Source organism: Crocodylus siamensis, chromosome 4 (genome assembly GCF_052110815.1).
Source record: "Crocodylus siamensis isolate JL-2025a chromosome 4, ASM5211081v1, whole genome shotgun sequence".
In the NCBI taxonomy this organism is placed as follows: Eukaryota; Metazoa; Chordata; order Crocodylia; family Crocodylidae; genus Crocodylus; species Crocodylus siamensis.
The window spans coordinates 24,582,780-24,602,393 of NC_143398.1; the positions used below are offsets into that span (position 1 = coordinate 24,582,780).

The window sequence follows — 19,614 nt, forward strand, 5'->3', positions numbered from 1 at the left end:
CAGGAAAGATTACTGGGGTCAAATGACCCCAGCAAGGTGTTCATCTAACCTCCTCTTAAACACCCCCAGGGTAGGAGCCTGCACCACTTCTCTTGGAAGATGGTTCCAGACCCTAGCCGCCCTGACCGTGAAGTAGCGCCTCCTGATATCTAACCTAAACCTACCCTCTGCCAGCTTGTGACCGTTATTCCTGGTCACTCCTGGCAGTGCTTGGGGGAACAGCAACTCCCCCAATGCCTGCTGATCACCCCTGACTAGTTTATAACAGGCCACAAGATCCCCCCTCAGCCTTCTCTTTTGGAGGCTGAACAGGTTCAGGTCCCGTAGCCTCTCCTCATAGGGCCTGCCCTACTGACCCCTGATCATACGAGTGACCCTCCTCTGGACCCTCTCCATGCTGTCGACATCCCTCTTGAAGTGCGGCGCCCAGAACTGGATGCAGTACTCCAGCTGCGGCCTGACCAGTGCTGCATAGAGGGGGAGGATCACCTCTTTGGACCTGCTCAAGATGGATCTGTGGATGCATGACAAGGTGCGGTTGACCTTCCTAACTGCCTCTCCACACTGCTGGCCCATGTTCATCTTGGAATCAATGATGACCCCAAGGTCCTTTTCTGCCTCCGTGCTGACAAGAGGGGGGTTCCCCAACCTGTAGGTATGGTGCCGGTTGTTCCTCCCAAGGTGCATCACCTTGCACTTGTCTGTGTTGAAACCCATCCTATTCTCGTCCGCCCACCCTTGTAACCTGTCTAGGTCTGATTGTAGCTTGTTGCATCCTTCCAATGTGCCCACGTCGCCCCACATCTTAGTGTCATCAGCAAATTTGAACAGGGTGCTTTTTACCCCCTCGTCCAAATCACTGATGAAGATGTTGAACAGTGCGGGCCCGAGGACCGAGCCCTGCGGAACCCCACTGCCCACGTCCTTCCAGGTTGAGAAGGACCCATCCACTACCACCCTCTAGGTGCGGCCCACCAGCCAGTTGGCGACCCATTTGACTGTGTGGGTGTCTACACCACAGCCCCCCAGTTTCTTAACGAGAACGGGGTGAGAGACAGTGTCAAAAGCCTTCCAGAAATCCAGGAAGACTTTATCCACTGCTACCCCTGCATCTAATGATCTGGTGATCTGATCGTAAAAGGCCATCAGGTTGGTCTGACAGGACCTGCCACTGATGAACCTGTATTGGTTGCCCCTAAGCATGCAGTCCCCTGCTGGCCCCTCCTGGATGTGTGCCAGCATAATTTTCTCAAATAGCTTGCCTAGGAAGCGGATGCACCCATCAAGAGTGAGTAACTGGAGCTTATTGCCTACAAAATAAGCTTTGTCCACTCACTGCTGCTGGGGCTTATTTTTTTCAGGCCTGGGGTTGAGAGAGAACCCATATAGATATGCCCCAAGTCACATCAAGAGGATTTATTTAGGACTCTAATGTCCTGTCCTCTGTCCTGGAAGAAAAATGTTTACTGTGGTACTCTCTCCTTAGTGTCCTTGTGTGAAGTGGCAGCTGTGCCATGATATTAATCACTTTAAATGGTAGTAGTCATCATCAATCCTGAAATAACAAGTCAGGTATATAAAATGATCTTGGGCCTGAGCCTGGAAACCCTTCTTGACAGAGCCGTCCCACTGATGACTCAGGGGTAAAAGCTTTTTTCATTACTACACTTTTTGGTGGTCATATTCTTTTGTACTGGGTGGGGAATGTTCATTCATTTGCTTTTGGGGGGGTTTTGCTTCTGTTTTACATATGAGGGTGTTCTAAGTTACATGTTTTGGTCTATAGGCATTGGGTGTTATTAAGAATGAACTTTCCCTTCCACACATAGATGAGACCATTTATCATTGCTCAAAATGCTTTATGTTGCAATTTTGTCTTTGAAATCTGCACTTTCTAGAGGTCAGCCAAATCTAATTAAGCCTCTGTCTCTCTGGAGGAGATGAAAGAATGAACTAGCTGTGCCTGAATTACAGTACCAGCTACACAAGACACAGCACATGAACAAGCTGGATGAATAGTAGGGATCTGAACATGGTAGGTTTCGCTCTTTAGTCTATAGCATATTAGATCATTGCTTGCACAGACAGTATAAGTACCCCTGAAAAGATTTGGGTAAAAGGATGCCCGAGGCAATATGAGTAGTTCAAGACATTAGTTTGCTATCAGCAGGCTAAACTTGGCTCTCCCTTACACCCACACAGCCCAGGTGAATTTGTTGGAAGTTGTGGCTACTTATTTCAAGACTAAATTTGGGTCAGTCATTTACCTCATTTTTAATAATTGTGCCCTATGCTTGCTAATTATAACTGTTGAGACCCAGGGCTAGGGGCAGACATTTAAAAAGCCTGAGCCTGAACTGATTCAATCTGTGCAGGTTAGTCTAAACTTGCTTGGCTGAGCCAGTTTGTAACCAAACAGACATTCTCTCTGGACCGAGGAAATTCAGGCACATGCCTGCAGTGGCTCAAGCTAGAAGCCAGGGGAGCACTAAAGCAGCCCTCCCTTCCCTTCCACAAACCTGAGCTGAGGCAGGGGCATGGCCAGGCCCCAGCAGGACACTTTGGTTAGGGAGGTCTGCCTGCACCATCCCAGACTTTGCCCCACTGGCTGCTCAAGGAGTGAGAACATTGCCAGACCCAGTCACCTGATAGCATTCTGAGGCAAGATGGGGTGTGCAGTGCATGCATCTATTGATAATACAGAGCTTTTCAATCCCTCTCCTTACTTCTTTATATTATCTACACCAAGCTGACAGGTGAGCAAGGCAGCAGGGGGATGATAACAGTGTTTATCACCCCATCAGCAAAACAATAGCCTCTCTCTGTTAATTCAAACTCTTCTTAAACAGTTTACCAGATGACCTGTTGATTAGCTCCAAGAAGCCCTAAGCAGTCGCGGTTCTGTGTGCCTGTCCCAGTGAAATTGGAGAGGCACACACAGACACCTCTCAACATTAGATAGCATACCATGTGCCTAGGATCCGTGGGGCTGGGGTCTTTGCTGTGGGAGATGGGAAAGAGGGAGGGGGGATTCCTGCATTAGGGGGGAAAGGGAAGCCAAGCAGACCCTGCTATGCCTGCAGTCTCTGCCACAGCTCCAGCCAGGAACAGAGGGAAGGGGGGCAGCTCTCCTGGGGAGCAGAGAGCCTGCCCAGCCCAGAGAGCATGCTGGGATACTGAGGGAGCATAAACCAGTTTGACCTGCATCAGTTGAGTCTATTACTACATTCAACAGTTTATCTCAAACCAGTTTCAGCTATTTTCAAACTGGTTTATGTGCACTGAACATCTGTTCCATTACAGGTTTAAACCAGTTTCTGATCACCTAAACCAATTTATATGTAATGTCTGTCCCTAGCCCAGGAGAATGAACAGGAGCAATGGTGCTGTAAATGGGGAAAGGGTTTGTTGGCAAGGGAGGCTAAATACTATCACCCAGGTGTTAGAGGAGTCTTCTGTGAGATACCCCTTTACTCTTGTGCCAAAGCTGTAGCAAGATGTATTGGTAAGCATACTCCCTACATTTCCCCCACAGGCATTATTTCTGCTCTTGCCTTTCACAGCTGCCGATCCTGATCCTATGAAGTGCTAAGGATCATCACTTCCCTCTTAAGTGGAAGTTGGTGGAATTTATTAGTGCAAAGGAGGTGCTTGGCATCTCACTATATTGAGCCACTCTATCAATCTATCAAACCAAAGACATGTGTTGGTGTTATGACTGATGGTGTCTCCAGTGGTCAGGTCACAAAAAGAATAAGAGACCTACTACTTGCACAAGATAAAAGCTTTGAGATTTATCTTGAGTGGGAGAAAACTGGTTTCTAAAGTTAAAGGGATCCCTGATACTCCTACTGTGTGAATGGTTGGTTTAATGGACCTGGACATCTTGCATTTAGAGTGGTTTTAAGGCTGTGTAACTCCTAATTTACATTAAAGTGCTCAGATTCCATTCCTGTATGCAGACTGTAGCACACTGGGCCTCAAACTTGGGCCTAAATATCTTAACTTTAACCAAGGTCATTGTACTCTAAGAGCTTGCCTTTAGAGCATTATTTTATTTTAGAAAATCATAGAAAATCAGGATTGGAAGGGACCTCAGGAAGTCACCTAGTCCAACCCCCAGTGATTAATCATGATTCCTTTCACATCCAAGTTATAGATAAGATGGAGAAATGTAATGCTGGATGGACTTCTTTCAGTTTTGAAAACACATAGCATCATTTCCACAGCCACTGTTCTTTAAAGTAGACATTGTACTATAAATTACTCTATAGATTTGTAAAGGGTGACTTAGACACATCATATATCCTGTAAGTGCTTTAAAATTAATTTGTTCTTGAATGTGTCCATGTATGAATGAGTTTGACATAAGCCTCTCAATTTTCTCCTCCACTACAGAAAGTGTACGAAGTACAAACTGTAAATCAACTTCCACATTTGCTGAGTTGGCTGCTCAGCTATGAAAAAGAGTCTATCCAATATTTTAAGAAGATTTAGATATAAAAATAATAGTGTGTGCAAGTGTGTGCAATGGAGCTAACATGCTGCTGTGGGACATGCTAACTAACAATACTAAGACTAGTGAAGGAACAGCAGGGTGCAGGCTTCTTTGTATTTTGCAAAATAACAGGCAGAAATTGCACAGAGGCACCCCGAATTACACCCTGATCTTGCCAAGTCCTCCATGTCATTCACAGGGAACCCTAATGAAGCCAGTGCTCATGTGGAACGTGGACACATGGGATATTAGGAGAAAAGTGACATGTGTTGGATGCCTGGTACTGCAGGCAGGAGCAGAGCTAGGCACATTTTTAGCCAAATGCTTCACTCACTAAAATACACAGTGATTCCAGAACAATTCATGAATGTGAGATGAATTTGTGACTAATTCTGTCTGGAAATAAGTTTGAAAGGTAGCTAATGATGTACTATGTCCTAGCCACCAGGAGGTAGGGTATTTAGGGCTTGGCTGTTCTTAGTCTCTCCTGTCAACTCAGTTCTACTTTGTATAAAATACTTAAATATCCATTAGAGCTAGGACTGGATGATTTCCAAGGAGAATTTCCCAATTACCAAGCTATAAAGTCATCTTCTCATGTGTAGCCTTTCACTCCATGAATATATATATATTTTAGACAAAGTGGAATTGATCCAATTGAGGAAGTTCCACCTAAGCATCCCATACTACCTGGGGGATAGGAAGCTGTCTCCAAAGGTAGGAAACTCTGCTTTGACTTAGAGAGTGGTTTTAAACTTGGGTCTCCAACCTGCTGGGTAAGTCGCAGGGTAATAGAGGCAATGGTCAAGCTCTTTCTCCTCCCGTGTTATGAATCTAGGCCAACTTTTGTGTACTCTTTTGACAAGGATCCAAAATGAAATATTTCTGATCACTGGAAGAGAAATGTTAGGTTTTTTATTTCAGCAAGAAAAAAAACAAAGCATTTTTATTACAGATTGATCCAAACCAGAATTATTTTGATCATTTGTTTCAGCTGTGAATTGAAAAAATCAGTTATTCCTACAGCTCTGTTGGTGAGAAGCCTTGAGTCCCACTGCAGTCTGTGACTAGAAGAATCCAGGGGAAACATGAAGCAAAGAAAACAGCTCTAAAAAGGAAAAAGTTAACATGGGACTGATCCAGCTGCCTGAACAAAGGCCTGACCTTCAGTGGTTTGGGAAAGGGCCTAGCTTTATGGATTAGTTTTAATATTGAAATCTGGGTAGGCAGAGTTTCTCCCTCAAGTAGAAAACTGTGTTGGGGAACACAAAAAAAGCCTGAAGGAATCCAAATGGATTAATCAAACAAACATACTCAAGACCTGACTATATACAGGATCTTGAAGGAGGGAGTGGGATTGTTTCTGTTGTATTCAGATATTAGAATCATTATATATTTGTATTGTTCTGTATTTTAAAAGATGCGGATGCATTTTCCCAGGTCCATTAATTAGATGAGTTAAAGGAGACTCACAAATGATTGTGAAGGTGAGAGAGGCTTTGTAAACTCAGGAGCAATATTATACATCATTCATCATGTGAAGGGTTTTTTATTTCAAGATAGGCAGTCTTTTTTTCCAGACTCTTGTAAATACAGGTATAACAGTGCCCTCTAGTCATTCAGCCACACCCTCCCACCACCCCCTGCCTGTGGCTTGCTCCCTGCCAGTGGTTTCCTATTTCAAAGGGGAAAATCTGGGTTTTTCTGCATTTTTCCACACAAAACAGAAAACCTGAATCTCTGGTAATGAGAAAGTGTTATAGAAGGCAGGACCACTCCCAACAATATCAAAACAGTGTGGCTTGATGGACTGAACACTGGCATGGGTTTTAAAGACGAGTCTTCTTTCTTTATTCTGCCACAGGTGCGCTGTTTGGCAACAAGTTAGGTCCCCCTCTGTGCCTCAGTTTCCCCACCTGTAAAATGGGGATAATGCCACTAACACTCCTTTATGAAGCATTTTGAGATGTATAGATGAAGGATCTGAGAGGCTGGATCATCATCAAATCTGTAACAGGTTTTATGGAACTACCAGGCTTCCTATGTGACTTGCACAGGGAGAAGTTCACAACTTACTGTGGAAGGAAACCAGTAGAGGTGAAATGCAGGAGCAATATAGCTCTGTTTCTTTGAATTCAGGATATCCAGAATGAGGTAACCTAAATAATCTGTAATTCAAAGTAAGGGATAGCAGTGCAACATGAAGTGGGCAAACGGGACATGTGCCCTGGGGTCTGTCTAAGGGGAGGGGTACCAGAGAGACATGGGGGCACCTCACCCTGGGGTACTTGCTCGCCTGCCTGCCTGCTGCTTTACCTCCTTCAGCTGGCCCTTTCCAGCTCCAGAATGCAGCAAGACAGGAGCAGACAATGGGTGTCAGAGTTCAAGGTGATCTGGGAATCCTAGTTTTGTAGAGCAGCAGTGGAGTTTGCTACTGCTGGCAGGGAGGAGGGAGATGGAGCAGGGAGAACTGACCCCATTTTTTGCTGCCAAATTCAGCAGGTTTTTTTTTTTTTGTCCTCTAGACATGGGCTTCAGTAGCAAAAAAAATGAGGTGCAAGTTTCCTCTCCAGCAGCAGCAAACTCCACTGCCAGTTTGGAGAACTACAATTCCTAGACCACCTTGCACTCCGCCCTGCCCTTTGCTCTGGGGGAAGGGTGAAGAGGGCTATCCAGAGTAATTTTCCCATAGTAATCCTGCTATACCTCAGGATAGGGATTTAGTTACCCTATGAGTATCTGTCAGGAGAAAAGTAATTAGGTAAAAAAAAAAAAAAAAAAAAAGGGTCTTTCAGCAAAGTATCAAGCTAAAGACAGACAATATTATTCTATTATAATCTAACAGCCTGATCCTGATAGCAGGTGCCTTTAACTTTCTTGGACACCAGCTGAAGCTGAGAATGGACAGCATCTTGCAAGAGGCACTCGGCATCTCATGGAATCAAGCCTTGACACAAAATAATAATACAGGTCTCTGATGCAAATTTTTGTATTAAAGTCAATGCACGTAGTGCTTACGGGTGAAAAGGGAACCTTTCACTATAATTGCTACTCATCTAAGGTCTCTGGAACATTCATTCGTGGGTATTTTTGAAGCACCTTATGAAAGTGTCTCTGATGGCCTGCTTTTAAAGATCCTTATTCTTCAAAAAATGATTCAAAGGCAAGTTTTGTTTCAGGAGATATGATTGTCTAAAAAGTGCTAAAGAACGTCTTGCTCAAGAAAAAAAATGTGCTAACAGCTGTAGTTTAAAACAGATAACGTAATTTGACACATAGTGGAAATTTTCTGGATATTACAAAAATAGCTTCTTAAGTTGTTCTACAAATGTTAGTCTGACAGGTCTAGGCCCTGTAGAGGATAACAAAGCACTAGCAGTATTCACCTTCTGATGATGTACTGCTGAGTCATCGTCATCATCTATTGATAGTATGCTTAGCCTCTTCTTCTAAATATATATTTCTGTTAGTTGTATAATGCATAAGATGGGAATGCAGGGACTATGTTATTTACAGGACTGGTATTGTAATATTTAAGAAGTTCCATCTCATTCCATCAATACAGGAGATCTTTCAGTTTCTTACATGTTTTTGTAAAACTGTTTTCACTTTGCTGAAGCATCAGTTGCCTTCCTCTTAAAAATGGTACTATTTCTTAAGATTTAAAATATTTTATCTTATAATAACAAAACTTAACAAAAAACCTTTTTCCTCAAACTCTGTAAGTCACGGATAAATTCAGGAGGCCTGATAAGTTCAGGATGAATAAAACACACTGGATCCTAAGAATTTAGCCACTGCATCAGTTTTTCTCCTTTTAGTTGTGCTGTGGTTGTTATAAATAACTGCTTGCTTAATCAATGGAGACTAATTAAGAAGACGGAACAAGGCATGCTTTATTATAGTATTAAGTCCTGCATGTTGCCATAGGCAAGCTGTCATCAGTAGCTCTAGAAGGAAATTATAGATATACAACACGAAATATTTTATTGTAATCATAATTAAGCCATAAAAGGACATTTTGGGGTTTTTTTTAAAGCAACAAAGAGTTTTACACCAGTGTAAAGGAGAGCAGAATGTGACTGTAACTTATTTTAGAAGTCAGAGTTTATAATAAATGGAATTGCTTCCCCCTGGAACCCGGAGTGTCCAAACTGGATACACAACTAAACACAAAGGGCCAAATTGCCAGTATAAATACTATCTAAATCCATTGAATTCAGATTTTCACTGGTGACAATAACTGCAACGTCTGGCCCAAACCATTTAATTTATATGCCAAATATATAGTGCTGTAGATGTCACTTAAGGTCAGATCCTATTCATATTACTTACAGTAGTAGTTTAATTGCATTGACATAATTGGAATGAGTCAGGCAAATAGGACTTATTCCTGATAGGCCCCAGTTATTTATACATGTAAGTAACTCTTCTTGTGAGTATTCCTACCCTCCTTAAAGGGCAACTCCAAATAGGCCAAACTCTTTAGGACTGGAGCCCAAGTCTTGAACAGGATCATTTCATAGAATCATAAAATCATAGAAGATTAGGGTTGGAAGAGTCTTCAGGAGGTCATCTAGTCTAACTCCCTGCTCAAAGCAAGACCATCCCCAACTAGATCATCTCAGGCAAGGCTTTGTCTAACCTCCAAGGATACCACCTCTCTGGGTAAACTGGTGTTTTACAAGTGTTTTACTACCCTTCTAGTGAAAAAAAATCTTCCTAATATCTAACCTGAACTTCCCTTGCTGCAACTTGAAACCATTGCTCCTTGTTTTGTCATCTACCACCACTGAGAAGAGTCTAGCACTATCCTCTTTTGAAGCCCACAGCAGGTAGTTGACAGCTGCTATTAAGCCCCCTCTCAGTCTCTTCTCTAAACTAAATAAGCCCAGTTCCCTCAGTCTTTCTTCATAAGTCATGTGCCCCAGACCCGAACCATTTTCACGGCTCTCTGCTGGACTCTTTCAGTTCGTCCACATCCTTCTGTAGTGGAGGGCCCAAAATTGAACACAGTACTATAGATGTGGCCTCACCAGTGCTGAATAGAGGGGAATAATCATTTCCCTTGATCTCCTGGCAACACACCTACCAATGCAGCTCAGTATGCTATCAGCCTTCTTGGCAACAAGGGCACACTGCTGGCTCATATTTAGCTTATTTTCCACTGTAACCCCAGGTCCTTTTCTGCAGAGCTGCTGCCCAGCCAGTCAGCCCCCAGCCTGTACTGGTGCATGGGATTATTCCATCCTCAGTGCAGGACTTTGCACTTGTCCTCGTTGAACCTCATGAGATTCCTTTTGGCCCAGTCCTCCAATTTGTCTAGGTCACTCTGAATCCTAGTCTTACCCTCCAATGTATCTACTACACCCCCACCCTCTACCCCCATCTTAGTCCATCCACAGACATGCACTCTATGCCATCTTCCAAATTGTTAATGAAGATATTGAACAAAAACAGCCCCATAATGAACCCCTGGGGCTCTCTACTTGATACCAGCTGCCAACTAGACATTGAGCCATTGATTACTACTCTTCAAGTCCAATGCTCCAGACAGTTTTCTGTCCAGCTCATATTCTCCCAGGCAAGCTAGGGAAATGTTGTGGGAGACTGCATCAAAAGCCTTGCCAAAATCAAGGTACACCACATCCACTGGTCTCCCCACATGCACAGAGCCACTCATCTTATCATGGAAGGCAATCAAGTTGGTCAGTCATGATCTGCCCCTAGTGAGTCCATGCTGACTGTTCCTAATCACCTTTTTCTCCTCCAAGTGCTTAGAATTAAATTCCTTGAGGTTCTTCTCCATGATTTTTCCAGGGACTGAGGTAAGGCTGACTGGTCTATAGTTACCCAGATCCTCCTTTTCCCCTTTCTTAAATATGGGCACTATGTTTGCCCTTTTCCAATCATCTGGGACCTCTCCTGATTGCTATGAGTTTTCAAAGATGATTGCCAAATGCTCTGCAGTCACATCAGCCAACTCCCTCAGCACCTTCAGGTGCATCCCATCCTGCCCCATGGATCTGTACACATCTAGCTTTTCTAAAGAATCTCTAACCTGTTCTTTCACCACTGAGGGTTGCTCACCTCCTCCCCAAACTGTGCTGCCTGGTGCAGTAGCCTGGGAGCTGATCTTTGGTTAATGCTAGTGTATCATAACTGGTGCTTAACAGGTATGAATCTAGAAATGGTCAAAGGGATAAGTGGGGTTTCATAGAGATGGAATTTCTAACCTCCAATTCTTGCAATATAGAAGCAGTAAATATCATACTGAAGAAAGAAGTGAAAAAGATAAAATGCTGTTAATAGCACTTATTCAATATAATACAATATTTCCCATTATTTTTCAGCCTCTTCATCAAGCCAAGTACTTTGCCTTCTTCCTCACTATATACAACTTGCATGTGCACTGATCAACAGCATCATGGAGTGTTCTGTTTCATTGCTTAAGTAATGTATGTGTAGGAGTCAAGCCAATACATCATTTTTGGCAATACTCTAGTAGCAATATATGTGCAGTCAAAGCTTCCAAAGAAGATGGAAGTCTTGGAAGGTCCTTTAAAAAATACATGCTTTTCTTGCCATCTACAGTGAATCTGTAGGAAGATTAATACATTGATTAGTTTTCATTAGACATATGTCTGTTATTCTGTCAGTTCATCTAGATGTTTTCAAGTAGCTAATTTCTGTGGTGTGTCTCAAGGTTGTCTGAAATTAATACAGGTTAGAAACTAAAACATTTGATGCTATTTTGGTGTTCAATGATTTATGTGTCAAATCTACTTTTAAATCCTTTGGGAGGTTAAACATAGTTTGTCAAAGTGATATTGGGACTGCTGATCTATTTTTGGTTAAAAAATTTATTGCCATAGCCTATTCCATCAAACACTCTCTATTCTAACTTCCAGGTTGCTTCTTGAATACTACAAACTAATACCACTTGTTTGCTCAGCTTGAAATTCCTCTGAGGGGACTTCATTTATTTCTTCCATCCCTGTTCAATTAGTTAATTGTTTAATAATGCTGTATAAATCTCTGCAAACCAACATTTTTTTCCCTGATGAAAATCCTATTGTTATAGAGAAGCAAGATTTTTTTGAGTGATATCTTTTATTGGAACTACTGTATAAAATAAAATCCTTGCCTCTTGCATATTTCCTAGACCATCACAGCTATAATATCGTTTCAGCTACTCTGTTGCTGTAAATAACTTTTCATTCAATGAGCAAATTACAGATTTCCATACAGATACCTGCACACATAAAAGAAAAATTAAATTGAGTCAGATAACTAAAAACCCAGCACTTTGGACCTGAACATATTCAGCACTTATTCAATATAATACTATATTTCCAATTATTGAGAAGTTGAGGGAGCTTAAAATCTCACAGGAACAGGCCCTACATGGACACACTGTTAAAAGCACAAAGGTGTTATCCACTAAAGCTAGGTATAGGCATTAAAAAAGTCCAATGCAGGACTGATCTAAGTTACATGGTTTTCTGTAAGTGGTGTAGTTTAGATCAGTAGCAAACAGAACACACATTTGCTCTTTGGGAGGGTGGGAATGAGGGCAGAGGCAAAGCTTAGACCGGGTTCCAGCATGTTTAAACTAGTCTATGTATGCTGAACTTCTGGTCTGTTACAGGTATAGACTGGTTTCCAAACCCTTATACCAGTAAAAGTGTAACATTTGTACCTGGCTTAAAAATCTAATTCAGTGGGTGCATTTACATGAGACATTTAACTCGACAGTAAAGCTAATTACTACGCAGTAAGCATCAGCATCTACATGTGCAGACAATTATTGAGCAGTAATTGATTCTAATTCCAAGTAAATTTGCTACCTGCAAATGCAAGCCGCAAATTTACCCAAGATTACCTACTGCACAGTAGTGCATGTGTAGATGTCTGCCCACGAGCAAATGTGCTCCCAGTCAGCCGGTCTGCAGGGGGTGGGAGATTACTCCCTGCCCCCGGGAGCTGCCTGTTCCTATCAGAGCCCAAGTTAATCTTGCAAGGAGAGACAATGTCCTCCTGCCCCTGCGGGAGGGAGCTCCCAACCCCAGCCCTGTGATCATGAGGCTGGGAGATCCTTATCACCCAGTGCCACCTGCAGAGTTGGTGCTGGGAGATAAGGAACTCCCAGCCCAGGCCCTGCAATCGGGATGGCAGAACAGGAGCTCGGCGCTCCCTGCTGCCAGGGCAGGGAGACATTATCTGGTGGCAGAGCCCTTCCCAGCAGCAGCTCTGTCCTGGCCCCTGGCTGCTGCAGGGACCCATTGCAGGGCTGCAGGGAGTGGGAGTAGTCTCCTGCTAGGAGCAGCAAGTCTGTTCCCGTGTCCCTGCATGTGCAGACACGTGCCCAAGAGAGTTTAGTCTCAAGTAGTTTACTTGAAAGTAAACTTCTCCTGGATTATTTGCATGTGCAGATGCACACAGTGAGGCTATTTGTGTGAACAAGGATTCAGGAGGTTTAAGTTGTTGAAATGGTATGTGTGGTTTTAACAATATAGCCATAGCAATGAGCAGTGTATCAGCAAGACTAAAATGCATGTTTTTAGTTTAACACTGTGTTCCTCATCCATAAGAATGAAACATTTAGGCACATAACTCAGCTGTAGCTTTCCTTTTGATGTAACTAATTAGCCTGGCTGGTAAGGACTCTTTTTTTTTTAACTTTTACACCTTTCTTCAAATATATTTGAAGCAGTCATGCTGACACAGCATTTGAAATTACCCACTGCTGGAAAACCAGTCCCAAGAGTCTCACTTCTGTCACAGTGGGGCAAGATGAAGTATGACACAGTATTGCTCAAGGCTGCATGGGTTTTCTTATTTATTTATTTTGTCTTCCTCATAATTTTCCTCTGTTACTCTTAGCTTTCCATCAGGTTTCTTGACAATCCACTGAATCATCCACTTGGCTTTCAAAAAAGCTCTGTTTCTACATTTAGCAAAATAGATATGTAAGCGTACCATGCAAAAAACTCCTTCCATCCCTTCCACACTGTTAGCACTAAATCAAGTAATGAGGTTGTTTACAGACTAAACAACATGTGAGATCTCATTTTGTTTTACCTTAACCATTGTGTTTTTCCCTCCCTTCCTCACAGATGATGGAAATGCTTAAAACAAACTAAGGTAGTACAAAACTGACTAATGTAAGTGTAAGCATGGCACCCCATAAGCCGAGCTGTGAAATGTGTGTGTGCTGCTGCCACAGTATATTGCATGGCTTTCTGCTATTGTTTTGTGTTTCTGATGTTAGGCAGCATGTCCAGCTGCTTGTAAGCATTTCATTTAAGAAATATATGTATATTATTAACTTTCATTTCATATTTTTTTTAAATAATTTTTCTCCTCTTGTAAAATAGCTTGTGGCCGATGATAGCAACAAAGCTGCAAGCACTGCAAAAAGTATTTGTTCCGGTAACAGCCAGAAACTTCAGTCCATGCCAGGATGCCTTTGGGCTTGGTTCCATAGAAATGTAAAATAAGCAAGTATAAATTTGGGATCCACATGACTCAGAACAACATCAATCACCTTGTGATCTCTTCTGTGGTTACCTCTTAAAGTTAAGCTCACTGTAGGGTTCAAGTCATATGTTAGTGTGGCTGACAGCTACATACATCTCTGCCTGTGCTACATGAATGCTTTACTGTAAGTCTGTTATCCTGAAATGAGTAGCTTTTGTGCTATTTTATACGATGGATGCAATGAATAATTTGTATTTTCAAACACTACAAACAGGCTACTATGAATCAAAAATATTAGCTTTTCCTAAACTTTGTGGGTGACCATGATGCTAATAGCACTAGTCTGAAATGTACACACTTCCCTACAGACTCCCCGGTGCTTCTAATTAATGATCTGCAACACCCTTGCTATTCTCATGCTGGGTTTCTCTTAAGCTCAGACTGCCACTCCTATTTAACAGTGTCATGATTTTGTGATGCACTCGAATAGGGAGTAGAAGGAAACTCATTTTCGTTGTGCCCTCAGCTGTAATTGGAAACCAGATCACCAGCGGTGACAGGTCAGGGCGCCAGTGTGCAGTATCATTTTTCTTTTTTGGGATAATAAAATCAAAGTAGTGAAATGTAGTTAGTTACTCTCAGGATTCTCAGTTCAACTCTTTGCAACTCAACTATTCACATAGGAGTTCATAGTTAAATTTTCTTGCTGTAAACTGAAAATACAACTTCACACTAACATAACTCCATGCCTGATTTATTTGAATGACAGCTACCTTCTGAATTACCAAGACTATAACAATTGGAAATTTGACACATGATACTTTTACAGCTCTTCTCTGTTATCCCACATAGGAGCTACAGGTCTCTTCCTTAACGCACTAATGATTAGAACTGTCAGAGTCAGAGCAAACCCACCTGGTGAGCAAGGTCACCTTTTTATACTCTATAACAAAACAGATCACCAGGCTAAGGAAGCTCTAATTAACATCAGAAGTGAATTTAAAAGCAAAGGAGAAAATTGGACAGAGAGATAAGATACTCTAGAAGTAAGATTATGTTTGCAACCCTCCCAAAAGAAGGCCAAGAACCTTGTTTTCAAATACTGCTAACGCTGGGGATAAATTAGAGAAAAGACTGGGAATAAATAATGACATTGAAGTCTCCTCTTTGGTGGGTTTGTGAACACAGACAGAGTCTCTAGAACAAAGACACAGGCACAAGCTCAGTAGGCAACAGCCTATTATGAATTTATTCCTGGAAGAGGGGACAGAAGCAGCTCCCTTCCTGCCACTCATCCTTCTGCCTCCAAAAATCAGGATAGTTTCCATCCCAGCAGGAAGCACACCCAACCCTCTGCTTCCTACTAGTGGGGTCCTGCCCTTCTGAAAGAAACCAGACCTTTTGTGAGTGGTTTTGAGATGTGCCAAAACACAAACGCACTCAGCACAGTAACCTCGATACGCTGCTCCCCATTTTAGAAGAAATGTATCCTCACCTCTAAATAACAAACAAAATGATTGATGCAATCAGTTTCCTTGGACTGTGCTGATGCTACCTGGCCAGCATCAATAGCAGCAGGTGTTTCAGTAGCCCTGCCCCAGGCTGTTTTGGTATTCCTTGAATTGGATCTCTCTCACACCTGGAAATTGGAAAGAGAACTGCCGACCCTTTGATCATGCAGGATTTCAGTCAATTAATATGTAATACCTGGGTATTTCTTTGACCCTCTTGCCTGGCCTCATATAGAACCGCTGAGACCTTTTGTACAGTTTTTAAAGGTCTAGAAAGAGTTTCTGTAATTTAGGTGATTTCCCCAGTCTGTGATGGGAGTCTCTCTCCTAAATCTATTTTCTTATGTTACAAGGGAGAGTGAGTAACCTGTAAGTCAAAATGAGATTTCTCTTTCTTGTCACCCTATTCTAAATGATTCTCTATACCCCAGCCATAGAATTTAACTGCCCTGTACATGGCTGACATATTCTGATACAAAGTCACAAGTAGTAAGGAGCAAGTACCAAGAACTACATATGTTAGTAAAAATCTCTTTTCCTTTCCTAAACATGACACAGAAAGGTGTAAACTCAGTATATTGAAGCTTACAGTTGCTTAAATGTACGAGTGTGACAAAAAGCAAATATTCATTCCAGCCATCTCGATTAGCATGTCAGACAAAGTTAGATTCAAGGTTAGACAACATAGTAAAAGGGCATTAAGTTAAAGTTATGCAACAAAGCTATTGCTTTGGCTCACATGTTTTGGAAAGAGAAGTACCAGGCTTTAAACTCTAGTGCTAAATTAGCAACCTGGACCAATGTGCAGTTCGCCATTTCTCCTTCTTCAAAGAGAATCTATCAACAGCAAATCATATCTTCCACCACCTGACTCCATATTTTCTATTGGGGTGCTCAACCTCTGGCCCACCAGCCAGATCCAACGCCAGGTGTCATGTCATCCAGTCTGCAGGACTCCTCACAAGTCCGAAAATTTGGGAGCAGAAAAACGGTAGCATTGCTCTCCTTCTGTCAAATTTCTAGACCCATGCAGGCTAAATAGGGAGGCACGGGGCCTGAAACCTGGTGCACAGGGCTGAGCAAGAGTGGCACAGGGCCCAATCAGGCCTGCCAACCCACCCTACAACACTTGCCAGACCAACAGAGCCAAAAAATTAAGTACTACTGCTTTTGACTATGTATTTTCATTTGTTTTCCCTGTTCCCTGAGATGCAATTATTCCTTCTGCCCTCCATTTCATGGGGTTCAACAAGGACAAGTGCAAAGTTCTTCACTTAGGATAGAGCAATCCCATGCACCGGTACAGGCTAGGGGTTGACTGGCTGGGCAGCAGGTCTGCAGAAAAGGACCTCCGGGTTACAGTGGACAATAAGCTGAATATGAGCCAGCAGTGTGCCCTTGTGGCCAAGACGTCTAACAGCATTCTGGGCTGCATTAGTAGGAGTGTTGCCAGCAGGTCAAAGGAAAATAATTCCCCTCTATTCAGCATTGCTGAGACTACATCTGGAGTACTGTGTTCATTTTTGGGCCCCCAACTACAGAAGGATGTGGACAAATTGGCAAGAGTCCAGAAGAGGGCAATGAAAATGGTTTGGGGGCTGGGGCACATGACTTATGAGAAGCTGAGTGAACTGGGTTTATTTAATCTTGAGAAGAGAAGACTGAGTAGGAATTTAATAGCAGCCTTCAACTACCTGGAAGGGGCTTTCAAATGAGGATGGAGCTAGACTGTTCTCTGTGGTGGCAGATGACAAACCAAGGAGCAACAGTCTCAAGTTACAACAAGGGAAGTTTAGGTTAGATATTAGGAAGAATTTTCTTACTAGGAAGGTAGCAAACCACTGGAACAGGTTACCCAGAGAGGTTGTGGACTCTCCATCCTTGGAGGTTTTTAAGACCCAGCTAGACAAAGCCTCAGCTGAGATTATCTAGTTGAGGATGGTCCTGCTTTGAGCAGGGGGTTGGACTAGATGACCTCCTGAGTTCCCTTCCAACCCTAATTTTCTATGATTGTAAGCAGGCTATTTTATTTATTTATTTATATGCACGCGCGCGCGCACACACACACACACACACATATACATGACATACATACTATATATTGCAGACATTCTGTATAGTATATACACACTACAGTTGCCTTAATGCCAATTGCATCATTCTAGCAAATAACATGAATATATTTTCCAAGTATATGCTGCACACTTTACCCTCATGTTAAGGTTAACTCCATGATATCAGTCCTAACTGATAGTCCTCGATCAGAGCTCCATACTATGACGAAACACCATTCCTATGTAAGGCTGTCAGTATCTACAGTGGTCTGCCAATTGCCCATTACATTCCATCTTTTCACCAGTTGCCATGCTGAGCACCCCAAACTATGACATTAGTTAGTTTTTTTGGTCTCTCCTATGGTGCTTCTCTTTATAGTCTTTCAGGAAACACAGAAACTTGTGCCCAGAATCAATTAGGATCTCACAGGAGACTCCCAAGCCTCTCCTGGAGAGTAGATTTCACTCCCTGCAGTCCCATTAGGTGGCTTAGAATTTGCTAAATGGCAGCTTGGGGCTCTGTTTCCTTTACTAAGCTATCCAATGGTAGTTTTTATCAGTTGCCATCCTGTCTGAAATGTCCAGGCATTCCACATTTCTAGCAGGCTCATACCCTATGATATTTCTAACTTACACTGGCATCCCAGTGGGCCTCGAGCAGCGTGTTGCCTTCTTTCCCTTGATTGAAAACCCCAGTTTTCGTTTTGCTTGTTGCTGTGAGGTTACTTGCCTCCTTTCCATGTGGAGCTATCTGACTCTCCTAGTCAGTATTTTCACTTCTTCCTGCAGATTCCTAATTAGAGAAGCTAGATGTTTTCAAGATGGCAGGGTCACATGGGATGGACCCTAGATTACTAGAGATATTGGTTTAGGTGATTTCTGAGTCATTAGCTGTCCTCCCTGAGAACTCATGGAAGTTGGGTGAGGTCCCAGATACTGGAAAAAGACAAAGATAGTGCCCAGGGAAGAAGGAGGATCTGGGGAATTATAGACCAGTCCTTCTGACCTTGATACATGAAAAAATAATGGAGCAGGTCCTCAAGAAATCTACCATGAAGCACCTAGAGGAAAACAAAGGGATAGCCGGCATGGAGTCACCAAGAGCAAGTCATGCCTGGCCAACCTGATTGCCTTCTATGATAAGGTGACAGACTCTGTGGATGTAATATACTTTGACTTTAGCAAGGCTTTTGACACTGTCTCCCATGATATTCTCATTAATAAGCTAAGGAATACAAACTAGACAAAAGTCCTATAGCTGAACCATCATACTCAAGGTTTAGTAGGGAGGAGATATCAAGTGGGTTCTACAGGGATTTGTCCTGGATCAGGTATTTTTCAATATCTTCATTAATGATTTGGATGATGGGACTGAGGGAATGCTTAGCAAATTTGCACATGACACCAAGTTGGGTGGAACTGCAGACACTCTGAATGGCATGGATTGGATCCAGAATGATCTGAACAGACTGGACAAATGGTCTGCAATCAATCAGATGAGATTCATAGAAGTGTAGAAAATTAGGGTTGGAAGAGACCTCAGCAGATCATCTAGTCCCTTGCTGTAACTTGAGAACATTGCTCCTTGTTCTGTTATCTGCCACCATTGAAAATAGATCCATCCTCTTTGGAACCACCCTTCAGGTACTTAAAGGCTAAATACCTCCTCAGGCTTCTCTTCCCAAAACTAAATAAGTCCAGTTCCCTCAGCTACTCCTCATAAGTCATGTTCTCTAGCCTTCTAACCATTTTTCTTGCCCTCTCCAGTATCGACTTTCTCTAATTTGTCCACATCCTGCCAAGAGTCGGGGGAGAAAAATTGGACACAGTAGAATGTGGCCTCTAGATGTGGCCTCACCAGTGCTGAACAGAGGGGGGAAATTACTTCCATCAGTCTTCTGGCAACACTCCTACTAATGCAGCCCAGGATGCCGCTAGGCTTCTTCACAACAGGGGCACGCTGCTGGCTCATATTCAGCTTACCGTCTACTGTAACCCTCAGGTCCTTTTCTGCAGGTCTGCTGCTTAGCCAGTCAGATCCCAGCCTGTACCAGTGCATGGGATTGTT

General features: G+C 42.7%; 1 protein-coding gene across 3 annotated transcripts in view; it reads left to right on the top strand.

Annotated features, from left to right (window-relative positions):
- Positions 1-19,614, top strand: part of LHFPL3 (LHFPL tetraspan subfamily member 3) — a 468,184-nt gene that overhangs the window by 400,027 nt on the left and 48,543 nt on the right. The window contains exon 3 of one of the 3 annotated variants that reach the window (XM_090041987.1): positions 13,618-13,665. The exons of 1 other annotated variant lie outside the window; for it this stretch is intronic. In XM_090041987.1, the coding sequence (XP_089898113.1) occupies positions 13,618-13,634 (17 nt within the window). In that variant the 3' untranslated portion in view covers positions 13,635-13,665. The remainder of the gene's footprint in view (positions 1-13,617; positions 13,666-19,614) is intronic. One more of the 3 variants, XM_090041988.1, reaches the window with a different exon arrangement.